General features: G+C 46.3%; 1 protein-coding gene across 1 annotated transcript in view; it reads right to left on the bottom strand.

The window, feature by feature from the left end:
• Positions 1 to 17095, bottom strand: part of SAR1B (secretion associated Ras related GTPase 1B) — a 167936-nt gene that overhangs the window by 67745 nt on the left and 83096 nt on the right. The window contains exon 3 of the mRNA XM_075342284.1: positions 2647 to 2766. Within this exon, the coding sequence (XP_075198399.1) occupies positions 2647 to 2766 (120 nt within the window). The remainder of the gene's footprint in view (positions 1 to 2646; positions 2767 to 17095) is intronic.

Raw genomic sequence — 17095 nt, 5'->3', positions numbered from 1 at the left:
AAAAGTTTAGGTTATAATTTGTTAAATCCAATGGGGTGATTGCAGAGATTCTTAGCTAGGGGGATTTATTTTTTCCCCTGTATGATTTTGACCAATCAAAAGCAGGCTCTATGATACAGGGAAAAAAGGGAATGCCCCCACAATAGCTTAAAACATGCATTTTCCTGAGTGAAATTTACTAACAGCTGGTCTGCTCTCACTTGTATAACTGTATAAAGATTACAAGTGCTGCATGTAGGGCAGAGATTCCTAACACCTTTTGGCTTTCATCTAATAGCAATCAGTATTGGGGGATGAGGATACATCACAGCTGACAGCACATGGTGTAACTAGAGTCATATGTTACCTAATGCATAATTTGTATCTTTGTCCCCACCAGCATGTTGGTCAGATGGATGGGCCCTTGTAATTATGTCTTCTATACTGGCCTCCATCCCATTATAATGTTCTCAATCCTGGCCCTTATCTTGTAAATATACTCCCTCTTCTGGATAATGTCCTCTTTCATGGCCTCTGTCCTGTAATAATGTCCCCCATGTTGGCCCCTTCTTGTAATAATGTCCCTTATCTTGTAGTAATGTCCCCCATCTTGTAATAACGTCCCCCATCTTGTGATAATGTTCCCCATCCTGCCTCTTTCCTGTAATACTGTAATAATGTGCCCCAATCCTGTAATTTTTGTCGTGGCTTCTATCCTGTAATAATGTCTCTTTTCCTGGCACTCTTCCCATATATAAGGAAAAAAAAAATCTTCTCCCCTGTCCTCACTCCAGGAGGGAATGGCATCCCCTTCCTGCTTCATAACCGATGCAGGGCAGGGACATTATGCACCGCCTGTGACAGGCACACAGAAATCAGCTGCTGGCCTCTGGTCGGCGGCTTGGATGAATATTGTGGTACAGGGTTCTGGCTGGTCTCTGCAACACTATACATTTTAGCTGAAAGTGCCTCCTTGGACGCAAACTCCCTTGAAAACAATGTTGAAGTGGGAGGGTCTCTTGACTCCTTGGGCCCCATCATTACAATACAATTTACAGAACTGTTGAGAGGAGGGCTGCAGATGTTGAAGTATTTCATTGACACAAAGCTCAGTTCTGTTGCACTGCCCTTCCCTGTCACAATGACCGCTTAAGATGAAAGATGAAAGTTATTTATAACTACACTCATCTCTGCTCTATGACTGCCACTTTGTAACCTCACACAGCCCTACAGTAAGATCAGTGAGTAGAGAAAATTTTCCCTTGTTACATTTCTCACCCTAAGGGCTCTTCTCCACTTGCGTTTAAAAAAAATCACATCGATACTCGGCTCAAAATGTGAGTCGAGTATGCTGTGTGTGGTCTGCGTACGGTGTTTTTTTCTCACATAGCATCCGTAAAACATGCGAGCGTCATGCGAGTGCTATGTGAGTGTTTATGCAAGCAGCATCTTACTGGCTACCGGAGGAATCTCCAGTAATACCAGTCCTGGCCGCGGTTACCTGCACTGCACTCCGGAGGTGTCACCTGAGCTCCAGAGATCAGCCCGGTCTGTCCGCAGCTGTCATGAACTGAACAGCAATCGCCGGGGAATCAATCACTCAGCGCTCGCTGTTCAGGCTGCACTCTGGAGCTCAGGTGACAGCTCCGGAGTTCAGTGCACGTTACCGCGGCCAGGACTGGTATTACTGGAGATTCCTCCGGTAGCCAATCCTACGCTGTATGCAAATGTCAAGGATCCGTGTGACATGTGTATGCCATCTGTATGACATGCGCATGCCACCCGTATTCTGTTTTTTTTTTCTCGCTCCCATAGGATTGCATGGGGGGGGTGCGTGAGCTGAGACTTGGTGCAAATCGCAGCATGCTGCGATTTCACCGAGAGCACGAGTCGTGCCGTTAAAAATTTAGCAGGAGGACAAGGCCTCATTGATTAACACTGGTGCAAGTGCGATCCGATTTTTTATCGGATCGCACTCGTACATGGAAATTACAAGTGGAGAAGAGCCCTAAGGGCTATTGAGGAGGCATTTTATTTTTCCCCTGCATGTTACTGATTGGTCATGTTGTACAGGGGAAGGAGTACATGTCACGGGAGAAAAATCTCTAATAACACCCCTTGGATTTAAAACAATTATAACCTAACATTTCGAGCTAATATGTCTGCAACTGAGAGGAGAAATTGCAAAATAAAAACTACTTTTTATTCAGCTCTGCAGCCACTTGTCCATGATGTGGCCAGTTTAACATGCTTTTATGATAGATTCTCTGTAAGGATGTTTTGACATTCAATGCACTGACATAGCTTTTCCCACAAAACAAACCCCACAATTGCTAGAAAAATGCAGTGGAAATTCTGCATTAAAATATTTTATTTGGTTGAGTTTTTTATGCAGTTTTCTGTATTTTTCTTTGTGCTGCTCCACTTTACTGACCTAAAAAATATCTTAAAATGTTGAAATAATTGAAAATAATGCAACATGTGAATGAAATTTTTGTTATCTCATTTATTTTACTATTCGTTTTCCATCCTAAAAAAATGAATGGAAAACCTCACCAAAAGCGCTTTTTGCGAACATACCCTTACAGTGATTTACATTGAATTTAGTTTACATGTCATAATTCACATTGACCCTATGAGTGGATATAGAATTTTTGAATTACTCACTTGGATGTAGAGTAGGAACATACTGGCCCATTTTTCCAGCTTTAAGCATCTGTAATAATGTGGTTTTGCCAGCATTATCCAACCCTAAAAAAACTAATTTTCCATTTTTCTTGTAGAGACCTGCAGAATTAAAAGCATATTTATACCAGATACTATATATTGCATTTTATAGTCCATTGTTAGTTTATAAGGATAAATAATTAGAATCTCACATGAAGTAATAATTTTATGATTACTAAGCTCTGTTTTAGATTATCATTTATAGCCCAACATGGCATTTAGTATTTTGCTTTTAGTTATTCAATGGCAATTAGTAGCGTATTTGTAAGCCAATATCAGGAGTGGAACAATCAGAGGAAACGTATCATTGAAACACATCAACCACTTTTGCATTTTTTACCCACTCCTGGCTTTAGTTTACAAATACTGATGTAAAATACTGACCAAATACTGAAAGCGTGAATGTGGCCTAAGAAATACATAAGAAGCATCATGGGTCAAGCCAAAGCAGAATGCAGCATTCTCCTGGGAGCTCAGGAGTTGTGGCTAGTTGATGAGTGAAATGGCATCAATAACATGGCCATCAGATCAAGAACGTTTAGATGAAGGGGTGGAAAATAAAAGGAGGTTCAAATGATAGAAAAAGAGTAAATACAGGGGCGTAACAACCACGGTCGTAGAAGTCGCGACTCCAACCAGGCCCAGCAGGTTAGGGGCCCGGCACCCGCCCTGCAGGGAACCAGCCGACTCCATTCAGTGAGAGAGGAGCTGCACTGTTCCTCCACTAGTTTTAATACAAGTGGCTGGGCAGTGCCTGGCTCCGCCCCTCCAACATCTTTCTGCCTTTGACCTCTGGCTCACTACCCCTGCCACGTCACCGTCTTCTACAGTGTGTGGAGTGTGGTACTGCTGACATCGGGAGCTCGCAGGGAACCTAAAGGTCAGTGCAGCCCCTTTTTCTCCCTCCCTCTTGTCACTAGAAACAGTTGGGACTGAGACCAGAGGGAGAGGAAGGAGGACATGGCAACTGTTGTAGCAGCAGAACCTGTGATAGGGGCAGCTCATCTCCCAATCATGCTCTGTTGTAACAATTATAATGGATTACTCAGGAATCTCTTTGCGTGGAGCAATTACACAACTGAACCCAGTTTATAGGTGATAATAAAGTTTATATTGTAACACACGTGATAAACAAACAAGTGCAAAAAACAAGTAGCAGAGCAATTTGCAAGTGTCCAAAAAACAAGTAGCAGAGCAATTTGCAAGTGTCCAAAAAACAAGTAGCAGAGCAATTTGCAAGTGTCCAAAAAACAAGTAGCAGAGCAATCCGGTTACGTGAAAACAAGGCAGATCAGGCAAGAACCGCAGCAGGGGCTAGGCATCTGAAGCAGGAAGCAACAGGAGGGCAGAAGTTGGCAGAACCTCTGGTGAGCTGCAACAGTCGAGTCACACAGACTTTGCTGGGGTAGATGAAGAAACTTGAGACACCACTAGGAGGAAACTAGGCAGAATATTCAAGCAGAGGACTAGAGGCTGGACTGTAATTAAACAAGGCAAGAGAATGCAGAACTCATGGATAAGAATGAAGCAGGGGACACCATCTTGGAAAAGGTCAAAAAGCCGAAAAAGGATAAACAGAAAAAACAGAGTCCTGACATCTGTGCTGTGTCCTCTATTTCCTGCAGACCAGAGACTTCACTGGTCATGGCTACTGCCCTATGATGGGACAGGGATGTGAAGGCTCCGCTGCTCCTGGAGACAGACTGCAGCATAGGTAAGTACATTAACCCCTTCACGACCATGGACGGATCTTTCCGTCATGGATCGTGTCCCGGTAATCCCCGCCCCCTGCCGCGGGCAGGCGGCGTGGATCGGCACACATATCAGCTGTTTTCAACAGCTGACATGTGTGCCTACATGTTCCGAGTGGAATCGCATTCCACCCGGAACATTAACCCCTTAGATCTCGCTGCCAAAGTCTGGCAGCGAGATCTATATGCGCGCGGCCATCTTTTTTTCTTACCGCCGCCCCCTCCGGACGTCACGTGAGTGATCACGTGACGTTCGGTGGTTGCCATCGTAGCACAGGGTCATGTGATGACGCCTGGTGCTAAGAAGTTTCACTTTCATTCTTCCTCGGCACGGAGCAGAGGAAGAAAGAAAGTGACTATTTCTGCTGATTACAGCGGTATAGCTGTGATCAGCAGATAGCGATCAGCAATCGGATTGCTGATCGCTATAGCCCCCTAGGGGGACTAGTAAAATAAAATAAAAAAAGTAAAAAAAAAGTTTTAAAAAATTAAAAAAAAAAAAAAAAACCTAAAAGTTCAAATCACCCCCCTTTCCCCCCATTGAAAATTAAAGGGTTAAAAAATAAATAAATATACACATATTTGGTATCGCCGCGTTCAGAAATGCCCAATCTATCAAAATATAAAATCAATTAATCTGATTGGTAAACGGCGTAGTGGCAAAAAAATTCCAAACGCCAAAATTACGTTTTTTGGTCGCCGCAAGTTTTACGCAAAATGCAATAACAGGCGATCAAAACGTAGCATCTGCGCAAAAATGCTACCATTAGAAACATCAGCTCGAGACGCAAAAAATAAGCCGTCACTGAGCCATAGATCCCAAAAAATAAGAACGCTACGTGTTTTGGAAAATGGCGCAAAACGTGCGCCACTTTTATTGGACAAACGTGTGAATTTTTTTTAACCCCTTAGATACAAGTAAACCTATACATGTTTGGTGTCTACAAACTCGCACCGACCTCAGGTATCATACCCACACATCAGTTTTACCATATAGTGAACACCGTGAATAAAACATCCCAAAAACTATTGTGCCATCACACTTTTTTTGCAATTTTTCCACACTTGGAATTTTTTTGCTGCTTTCCAGTACACCATATGGTAAAACTTATGGTTTCATTTAAAAGTACAACTTGTCCCGCAAAAAACAAGCCCTCATATGGCAAGATTGACGGAAAAATAAAAAAGTTACGGCTCTCGGAAGAAGGGGAGCAAAAAACAAAAACGCAAAAACGGAAAGTGCCCCGGGGCTGAAGGGGTTAAATAGTGTGTATGCAGTATATAGTGTATATCAGTGTGTATCTGGGTAGTGTATATGAGTGTGAATGTGGGTAGTATATAGTGTATATGAGTGTGTATGTGGGTAGTATATAGTGTATATCAGTGTTTATGTGGGTAGTATATAGTGTATATGAGTGTGTATGTGGGTAGTATATAGTTTATATGAGAGTGTATGTGGGTAGTATATAGTGTATATGAGTGTGTATGTGGGTAGTATATAGTATATCAGTGTGTATCTGGGTAGTATATATGAGTGTGAATGTGGGTAGTATATAGTGTATATGAGTGTGTATGTGGGTAGTATATAGTTTATATGTGAGTGTATGTGGGTAGTATATAGTGTATATGAGTGTGTATGTGGGTAGTATATAGTATATCAGTGTGTATGTGGGTAGTATATAGTGTGTATGTAGGTAATATATAGTGTGTATGTAGGCAATATATAGTGTGTATGAGTGTGTATGTAGGTAGTATATAGTGTATAAGAGTTGGCATATAATGTATATAATAGTTTGTGTGTATTGTATATAAGTGTGTACATGGTATACAGCAAATGTAATATTGTGCATAGTATACTATGTCTGTAATAGTGTATGTAGGGGGTATATGAGTGCATGTGGAAAAACTGTATCAAAAGAAAACACCACACACCGGGGCAGCAGAGGGAAGGTGAGTATAACTGTTATAATGAATGTGATTAATTTAAGTTGGTATGGTGACCTATTCATATACTTACCAAGTCTAAGATCAGTTCTTGATCGAAACGCGTCCGGTGTCCAGTGCTGGTTGTGATGCCTGTCTTTTTCTTGTAAGATCCACTATTTTGTACGATTTTAAAAAATCCAATAAAGAAGCGGCTTTTATTGAAATTTTCCCGGAAGCTGGGTCCTTTCCTTCACTTGCTGATATACATGCTGACAACAGCAATGGGATCTTGCGCTTCCATGGCATTAGAAGATTAAGCGCCAAAGTATGTGGTGAGCTGGACTAGCTCTATTTTTATTTGAGTATAATTGTTACATTTTTATTTAAAGTATTTGGTGTGATGGGTTCATAAGGACCAGGATGGGGAGATATATAAAAGGATGGGGGACAAAGATTCAAGCATGGGATGGAAAAGCTGGGCGAACAAGCCTCTTTCCATCAGCACCCAGCTTTTCCATGCTCTGCTATACATCTTTCCCTCAGCACCCAGCTTTTCCATGCTCTGCTATACATCTTCCCTCAGCATCCAGCTTTTCCATGCTCTGCTAAACATTTTCCCCTCAGCATCCAGCTTTTCTATGCTCTGATATCAAGGGAAAGCTGGGTGCTGAGGAAAAGATGAACAGCAGAGCATGGGGAAGTTGGGTGCTGAGGGAAAGATGTATAGCAAACCATGAGAAAGCAGGGTGCCAAGGGCAAGATGGATATTAGAGCATAAAAAAGCTGTGTGCTGATACAAAAAGGAATTCAGAGCATAGGAAAGCTAGGTGCTGAGAGAAAAAGCCAAGTTTCATCATCATTATCCCATACCCTGAGTGTCGGTGTAATTATACCGTACCTCGAGTGTATGTGTATGGGGGCCCAGGTCCAAATTTTGCACCAGGGCCCATCGAACTCTAGTTACGCCACTGAGTACAAAGATTATTGGAGAAGGAGGAGCTGAGGGAGATAAAAGAAGCTAGGTACAGTATATTCAGGTGTATTAAATAATCTGACTTAATACTATGGCCATTTGTTGACATTTTTTGTGTCAAATTCTACAAAATGGTGCATGTGGTTCTAGCATTCTACGCAAAATAAAAAATACTCTTTATTTTTTCAATAAACCTGTTTTGCAACTTTTAACTCAAAAAGTTGCATTTCACTCAAAATTGGCACAAAATTTGACCAAAAATTTCAGACATAAAATAACTGGTCCCTAATGAACCAGTCCCTACGTGTATTTTCTATTTAAATAAGTACAAATCAATGACATAGTAAATCAATAGGCTCCTCTTTAGTGCTCATGCACAAGGCCATATTTTTGGTTGGAGTGCAAGCCGACAAAACATCAATGTTTGCTTATGGGTCTGTGCACATGCAAAAATAAAATCGCTGCATGCCAGAGTTTGATCTGATATTCGGATCGCACTCGACCATGCAAGTCAATCAGTATGTAGAAACCATCAGACTGCACTTGGATGACATCTGAGTGCAGTCTAATTTCTACAGACTGACAGAATGGAGAAATGTTTTTTCTCCATCCCTCTTTATCCAAGAGAATCAGTTCACGCTATGCTCACACTCTGATCAGAGTTTGATGTTTGATTAGAGTATGATTTGCATAATTGATCCAATTCTTTTAAATGAGAGAACACTGCACCTATCCTTAGCTTCACTCAGAGGGCAATCATCAGCACTGCAGATGACTGAAGAATCGTTAACATCATTTTATTACTGTCGGCAGCATATGCTGTTCACATGTGTTGGCAGTCAACAAACAGTGGTGTTAATGTCAGTCTTGTTAGGAAACTACGTGTGGAGGAAAAACAATTCCGGGATCTTACATAAACGGGTTCTTTGCATAAGAGTAGTCATACTTTGCAATGCCTTATCAAAAAAGATACAGTTGAAACCAGAAATTTACATACACTATCTTAAAAGACAAATATGCATGTTTTTCTCACTATCTGACATGAAATCAGAATATACCTTTCCTATTTAAGGCATTTTTATTACTTTCTGCAAAGTCAAAAGTTTACATACACTAAGGGGTACTTTGCATGTTGCGACATCGCTAGCATCGGCTAGCAATGCCGAGCGCGATAGTACCCGCCCCCGTCGCACATGCGATATCTTGTGATAGCTGCCATAGGGAACATTATCGCTATGGCAGCTTCACACACATTTACCTCCCCGCGACGTCGCTCTGGCCGGTGACCCGCCTCCTTCCTAAGGACACGGCAGGCGGCCAATACAAGCGGAGGGGCGGAGATAAGCGGGACGTAAACATCCCGCCCACCTCCTTCCTTCCGCATAGCCGGTGGAGGCAGGTAAGGAGATGTTCCTCGCTCCTGCGGCTTCACACACAGCGATGTGTGCTGCCGCAGGAACGAGGAACAACATCGTATCTCCTATTGGTGCGACATTATGAAAATGACCGACGCTACACAGATCACCGATTTTCGACGCTTTTGCGATCGTTTATCGGCGCATCTAGGCTTTACACATTGCGACGTCGTTACCGGCGCCAGATGTGCGTCACTTTCCATTTGATCCCGACGATATCGCAGTAGCGATGTCGCAGCGTGCAAAGTACCCCTTAGAGTACTATGCCTTTAAACATATGGGATAGCCCATATGATGATGTTATGTTTTTGGAAGCTACTGATAGGTTATTGGCAACATCTGAGTTAATTAGAGACACACCTGTGGATGTATTTTAATGCACACCTAAAACACACTGCTTCTTTGGGTAGCATCATGGGTAAGTCAAAAGAAATCAGCCAAGATCTCAGGAAGAGAATTGTGGACTTGCACAAGTCTGGCTCATCCTTAATTGCAATTTCCAGATACCTGAAGGTGCTTCATTCATCTGTACAAAGAATTATGTGCAAGTGCAAACAAGAAGGGAATGTCCAAACATCATACCGCTCAGGAATTAGATGGGTTCTGTGTACCAGAGATTAAAGTGTTTTGGTCAGACATGTGCATATCAAAAGTAAAAGACCATGTGAAGATGCTGGTGGAAGCTGGTAAGATTGTGCCATTATCCACAATAGAACGAGTACTGTATCAACATGGCCTGAAAAACCACTCTGGCAGGAAGAAGCCATTACTCCAAAAGAAAAACATAAAAAAAACCAGATTAATGTTTGCAAATGCACACAGAAACAAAGACCTTAATTTTTGGAGACATGTGGTCTGACAAAATTGAAATTGAACTGTTTGGAAATAATGACCATCGTTACATTTGGAGGAAAAAGGGAGGAGCTTTGAAGCCTAAAAACACCATCCCAACTGTAAAACACGGGGGTAGCAGTATGATGTTGTGGGGATATTTTACTGCAGGTGGGACTTGTGCACTTCACAAAATAGATGGGATCTTGAGGAAAGAAGATTATGTGGCAATACTGAAGCAACAGCTCAAGAAATCAGCCAGGAACTTAAAGCTTGGGCGGAAATGGGTCTTCCAAATGGACAGTGACCAGAAACATACTGCCAAACTGGTTACAAAGTTGCTTAAGCATTAAAAAGTCAATCTTTTGGAGTGGCCATCACAAAACACTGATCTCAATCATATTATAAATTTATGGGCAAAGCTGAAAAGGCCAGTGCGAGCAAGTCGACCTACAAACATGTCTCAGTTTCCCCAGTATTGTCAGGAGGAATGGGCCCAAATTCCAACCAACTATTGTGAGAAGCTTGTGGAAGGTTATCCAAAATGTTTAACCTAAGTCAGACAGTTTAAGGGCAATGGTACCAAATACTAATGAAATATACCGTGTTTCCCCGAAAGTAGGACCCCCCCGAAAGTAAGGCAGGGTGGGGGTTTCGGGGGGGTCCGCCAATGTAGGGCACCCCCCGATTGTAAGGCAGGGTAGCGGGGGTGCCCGGGGAATGTAAGGCCGCCTATGGGTGGTGGTCGCGGCGTAATGTATACCTCCTCCGGTGAATGGCCCCCGCAATCTCGCCGGCCTGCGGCGCGTCCCGGGTCAACGCTCTTCCTGCTTGATGCTGATTGGCCGATCAGCCTGTTCGTCACAGGCTCCCTGCTGGCCATCAGCTCGAGCTGTGATTGGCCAGTCAGCCGGCTCGCAGCTGATTGGCCGAATCAGCCGCGACGTCACCGCCTGCAGGCTCGCTCCCATTGGTCCAGCGTCCCCGGCGTCCCCGGCAGAAGGAAAGTAACGGTAAGTTCCGAAACTCTCTCTCTGTGTGTGTACGGTATGTGTATGGGGGCTGTATGTGTCAGAGTGTGTGTGTGTGTGTGTGTGTGTGTGTACGGTACCGGTACGATATGTGTGTGGGTGCCGTGTGGGTCTGTACCGGTACCGTATGTGTCAGTGTGTGTGGTGGCAGAGTGGGGGGCAGAACCACTGTATGGGGAGGCTGCAGGGGGGAGGATGGGGTGGATTCCGGACTCTCAAACAATGGGGAGGCTGCAGGGGGGAGGATGGGGTGGGTGGATTCCGGACTCTCAAACAATGGGGAGGCTGCAGGGGGGAGGATGGGGTGCATGCCGGACTCTCAAACAATGGGGAGGCTGCAGGGGGGAGGATGGGGTGGATGCCGGACTCTCAAACAATGGGGAGGCTGCAGGGGGGAGGGGGGAGGGGGAAATTGTTATTTTTTTTTTCCAATGTAAGGCCTCCCCCGAAAGTAAGGCAGGGTGGGACTTTTGGGGGTAAAATTAATGTAAGACAGGGCCTTACTTTCGGGGAAACACGGTATGTAAAATTTTGACTTTGCAGAAAGTAATAAAAATGCCTTAAAACATTCTCTCTCTCATTATTCTAACTTTTGGCAGATATAAATAATTTTGGTTCTTATTTGACCTAAAATGGGAAAGATTTATTCTGATTTCATGTCAGATAGTGAGACAAACATGCATATGTGTCTTTTTAGATAGTGTATGTAAACGTCTGGTTTCAACTGTATATGAAGACTTATTTTTTATGTGACAAACTCTTACCCAACATATGACATACTGGTTTGACAAATGTCAGGTCCCATTCTTTGAGGTGGACTCTGGCAGATGATGGCTGTATAATTCAGCCAACATCTGCCTCTAACAACCGCGAATAGAACTGATTTACACCTGCAGCTGCTAACCTGTTTAATGCTGCTGACAATCTGTGACAGCAAGATTTGCAGCACACAGCCCCGAAGGTGCGCTGTTCTGACTGCCGATAGGACCTGCTCAATGTAATCACTGGGCACCGATGGGTTATCATCACAGTTGGCAGTCTACTTAAGAGCCTGTCATGATTGTACTTTTATTAAAGCCAAACATGATTGTTGCTATACACAGAAATACCTTTATATGGCATTGTATAGTACAAGCGATCAGGAGTTGCAGGTTCAAGTCCCTTAAAAGGACTACAAGATCTAGTTGAAATTGAAAAAAATGTTTTTCACCACTTAAATAAAATAAAATAAACTGCCCGGTACTGCCCGAGCTTGTCGGTCTTTTGGAACAAAGTAATAGTAGCCATTCAAGAGGTCACCAGGATTGTAGTTCTCAGCCGCCCAGAAGCAGTTTTGCTGTACATCTTTAACATATCCGAAAAGGTCTATAAAAAATCCATCTTAGGTCACCTCCTCCAGGCTGCAAAGACAGTGATCCCACGACGTTTGGAAGGATGCTACCCCCCTACGCTGGATGAGTGGGTAATGGAGGTGAATGTGATTCACCGAATGGAAATGGTGATGGCCCAGTCACGTGGGCAGACGGTAGAGACAGCCACCAAATGGTTTCAGTGGGAATCATTCCTGTCGGGTAAAACATTTCTGGAACTAATCTAACTTCCTGAGGACAGGTACCCTGGCCCCCTTATTCTTCATATAATATACCACCCTTTTCACAAGTTTTGGTCCAACAGACAATGTATCAGTCCCGGTCGCCACGCCCTACTTCCTTTCCTTTCACTTCTTTCTCTGACCTGCTCTTTCCTCTTTACTCTTCATGACTGCCTCTTTTCTTTAGCTTTCTTCTTTGTTTCACTATTTTCTATGGTTTAAAAATGATTATCCATGTATTATTGTAATCATCCATATTCCATTATGAAGCCCATGATAGTTTGTTATCGTTCAGACTTTCGATGAGTGCTGTTTGATGCAGCATGGTTCCGTGTTCTTCTCATTTATGTTTTTTGAAAATTCAATAAAACTTTAAATTAGAAACGAAAAAAATAAAAAAAATAAAAAAAAAACAAATAAAATAAAAATCAATTGTATGTTTGATATCACCGTAATTGTATTGATCTAGAAAATCAAACTACCAGGTCTTTTTCTTTTTTTCACTATATAATGAATGCTGTTAAAGCATTACTAGTGATGGGTGAACCTGCAGATTCCCGGAATCGGCCGCATTTATTTTTACACCAATCTAGACACACACAGCATCTGGATTCCAAGCAGTCAGACATGTGTCACGCTCCCCGGGTCCTCTGCTCCGCTCCCCGGCTCACCTGCCACGCTCCCCGCTCTCCAGCCTCCAGTGCCCACGCTTCCCAAGCCTCCGGGTTCCCGCTCCCGGCGCCCGTCGGCTTCCCAGTCCCTGGCCGGCTCTGCTGCATCCTCCTCTCAGCTTCCTGCCCTGGCTTCTGGCACCCGGGCCGCGCGCATGCGCATTAGGGCGCGCGCGCGGTCACTGACCCTTTCTTAAAGGGCCAGTGTCCACTGACAGGAAATGATGCATACAGGTACAGGGTATAAAGGGGGTTAATGTCCAAGGGAGCGGGGCCTGTTCTTCGTGTTTTCCCAAGCTAGGAGTCAGGTCTCCTTGTGTTCTGTGAGATACTTACCTCTCTGTCTTCTAGAGCCGATCCTGCATCGCCATCCGGTCCTGCTGTATCTCGAACCCCGAAAGCTGCCCATCTGCCATCCTGACAGTCCGTACCATCTCGGTTCCCTGCGGTGACCCGTCATCTCGCTCCAACGGTTCCGGACCCCGCCTGACATCATCACGGCTTCCGAACCTGAGCTCCGTCACCCGGACCACCATCAGTGACCTCGTGGTCCCAGGGACTTCTCCATTGTGTTCCAGTGCACGGACTGTCCTGCTACCTAAAGTGCTCCGGCTACCGGACTCCTTTCCCTCATCGGGGAGTTCGGCCCAGTGGATCCACCTCCCGGGTCTGCCCGTCCATCTGGCCCTAACAGTAAGAACAGGCCATGGATCCCGCCGAAGCACTAGCGGCCTTGCAAGAGGAACTCCAACGCCAGCGTGAAGTCCAGACCCGCATGCTGAACTTTATGACCTCCGTGGACGCCCGCTTGAACACGCTACAAGCCTCGGTCACATCTTCAGCGCCTCGGGTCTCCACTAGTCAATCCACGGCCCCCGCTCCCGTGGCAGCCTCCTCGGATGCTTCCAGACTGCGTTTGGCCTCACCACCCCGGTACGCCGGAGATCCCAAGACCTGCAGGGGGTTTATAAACCAATGCTCCCTCCATTTCACGCAGCTGCCACATTTGTTTGCCTCCGACCAAGCCAAGGTCGCCTTCATCATGTCTCACCTAGAGGGCGAGGCACTGGCGTGGATGAACCCTTTGTGGGAGAAGGAGGACCCTATGACCAAGAACCTCCAGGAGTTCCTGCAGGCCTTTCGCAGCACCTTTGACGAACCCGGACGCGCCTCCGCGTCTGCTTCATCTCTTCTCCGGTTACGTCAGGGGACTCTGACGGTGGGTCAATACGCCATCCGTTTCCGCACCTTGGCTTCAGAACTCGGGTGGAATAACGAGGCCCTAACCGCCGCCTTCTGGGAAGGACTCTCGGGTCGAATCAAAGATGAGCTGGCTGGACGTGACGTACCGTCCACCCTGGACGCCCTGATTACCCTAGCGACTCGAGTGGACATACGCTTTCAGGAGCGGTCCAAAGAGGTGTCCCGTGAGAGACGTCCGGTAAGGCATTCCTCTCCTCCACAGAAGCCCGCCGTACTTCAGTCAACGGCCTCTGGTGTCTCCGTCCATGAGCCCATGCAGATCGACCGTGTGCGACAGTCTGAACAACGCCGAGCAGAGCGGCTCGCCAAGGGTCTCTGCTTCTACTGCGGAGAGGGCACACACCTGCTACGCTCCTGTCCAGAGAGGCCGGTAAACTCCAAAGCCTAGGGTTGGTAGGAGAGGCCACCCTAGGTGCTGGGACTCTCTCAGACCCAGTTACATGGACTGTGCAAGTGACAACGGGAGAGACGCGGTTTACGGCGGAGGCGTACCTCGATTCTGGGGCAGCAGGCAATTTCATCCAGCAGGCCACGGTGGACAAATACCAGGTGCCTGTTACTCCACTCGCCAAACCTCTGTGGATGGGAGACCCCTCTCTGACACCATCTCCTGGATCACCAAGCCGCTTGAACTGCGTATCGGTGCTCTGCACACCGAGAACATCGCTCTCTACGTCCTCCCACATATGTCACATCAAATCCTGCTGGGCCTTCCTTGGTTGCGGACACACGAGCCTTCAGTCAGCTGGGGTACTGGCGATATCACTCGATGGGGGTCTTCTTGCCATGAGAACTGTCTGAAGACCATACAACCTATCCGGCGACCTCCGGTTCCCGAGTCCCTACCGGGACTGCCCTCAGCCTATTGGTCCTTCGTGGACGTCTTTGATAAGAAGGAGTCCAAAGTACTTCCGCCACATCGTCCTTACGATTGTGCCATTGACCTGCTCCCGGGAACTACACCTCCACGAGGACGGATATATCCACTGTCTCCAGCCGAAACAAGGGCCATGTCTATGTACATCACAGAGAGCCTGGCTAAGGGATTCATTCGGAGATCCTCCTCTCCTGCTGGAGCAGGCTTCTTCTTCGTAAAGAAGAAAGAGGGCGACCTACGCCCATGTATAGACTACCGGGGATTGAACCTAATCACCGTAAATACAAGTACCCCCTGCCGCTCATCCCCGAATTGTTTGATCGGCTCAGAGGAGCTCGTGTGTTCACCAAGTTGGATCTTCGGGGTGCCTACAACCTGGTCCGTATCCGCTCAGGGGATGAATGGAAGACCGCGTTCAACACTCGCGATGGGCACTATGAATACTGCGTGATGCCCTTCGGCCTGTGTAACGCACCAGCAGTCTTCCAAGAATTAGTGAACGATGTGTTCCGGGACCTTCTCTACGTTTGTGTGGTGGTATATCTGGATGACATCCTTGTCTTCTCTCCGGACCTCCAGGCCCACCGAGAGAACGTGCAACTGGTTCTACAAAGACTGAGAGAGAATCGTCTGTACGCCAAGTACGAGAAGTGCGTCTTCGAACAGTCTTCTCTCCCCTTCCTGGGTTACCTCATCACCGATACCGGACTGCAAATGGATCCAAAGAAGGTCTCTTCCGTTCTCAACTGGCCTCCTCCTTCTGGACTGAAGGCAATCCAACGCTTTCTGGGATTCGCCAACTATTACCGCCAGTTCACCTTGGAGGCGGATGCCTCCTCCTCGGGAGCCGGAGCAGTGCTCATGCAGAAAACCTCCTCCGGGAGGATGGTGACTTGCGGTTTCTTCTCCAAGAGCTTCTCAGCGCCTGAACGCAACTACACCATCGGTGACAGAGAGCTATTGGCAGTCAAGCTGGCTCTGGAGGAATAGCGCTATCTCCTGGAAGGAGCAGTGTACCCCGTCATTATTTACACAGACCACAAAAACCTGGAATACCTGCGGACGGCTCAGCGACTGAACCCACGGCAAGCCAGGTGGTCCTTGTTCTTTGCCCGGTTCGACTTCCAGCTCCATTTCCGACCCGCGAACAAGAATGTACGCGCTGATGCCTTGTCTAGGTCTTTCATGCCCATGGAGCAGGAGGAAGAGACATCCCAACCCATCATCTGCCCTAGTAAGATCATTCCGGTGGCTCCTGTCACCCTGGCCCAGATACCGCCTGGGAAGACCTATGTCTCTGAGACTGACAGGCAAAAAGTGTTACACTGGGGTCATGCCTCGAAAACAGCCGGTCATGCAGGTCAGAAGAGAACATGGAGTGCGATTGCACGTCATTACTGGTGGCCATCTCTTCGCACGGACGTCGCCTCTTTTGTCTCTGCCTGCTCCTCCTGTGCCAGGAACAAGACTCCCAAACACCTGCCATATGGCCGTCTTCTGCCTCTGCCCATACCCTCAGTTCCCTGGCAACACATAGCGATGGACTTTATTACGGACTTGCAATTGTCCTCCGGACACACAGTCATATGGGTCGTGGTGGATCGGTTCTCTAAAATGGCCCATTTCGTTCCTATGGCTGGACTGCCCTCTGCCCAGGAACTCGCGGACGCCTATATACATCACATCTTCCGCTTGCATGGCTTTCCATCACACATAGTGTCCGACAGAGGAACTCAGTTCACCTCCCGCTTCTGGAGGGCTCTCTGTAAACATCTGGGAGTGACTCTGGACTTTTCTTCGGCCTACCATCCTCAGTCGAACGGCCAAGTGGAACGGGTCAATCAGATATTGACCTCTTTCTTACGTCACTACGTCAACGCCCATCATGACGATTGGTCCACGCTTCTTCCTTGGGCTGAATTCTCCCATAATCACCACGTCAGTGAGTCCTCCTCCAGTTCTCCCTTCCATGTCGTCTACGGACTTCAGCCGTCTGTCCCATTGCCTGTATCCTCTTCCTCGGACATCCCTGCTGCTGATGCAGTACTCCGTGACTTTAC

This window comes from Anomaloglossus baeobatrachus, chromosome 4 (genome assembly GCF_048569485.1).
Source record: "Anomaloglossus baeobatrachus isolate aAnoBae1 chromosome 4, aAnoBae1.hap1, whole genome shotgun sequence".
Lineage (NCBI taxonomy): Eukaryota > Metazoa > Chordata > Amphibia > Anura > Aromobatidae > Anomaloglossus > Anomaloglossus baeobatrachus.
Note: the sequence above shows the minus strand (reverse complement) of the source record. Positions and strands in the feature narration are given on the sequence as shown.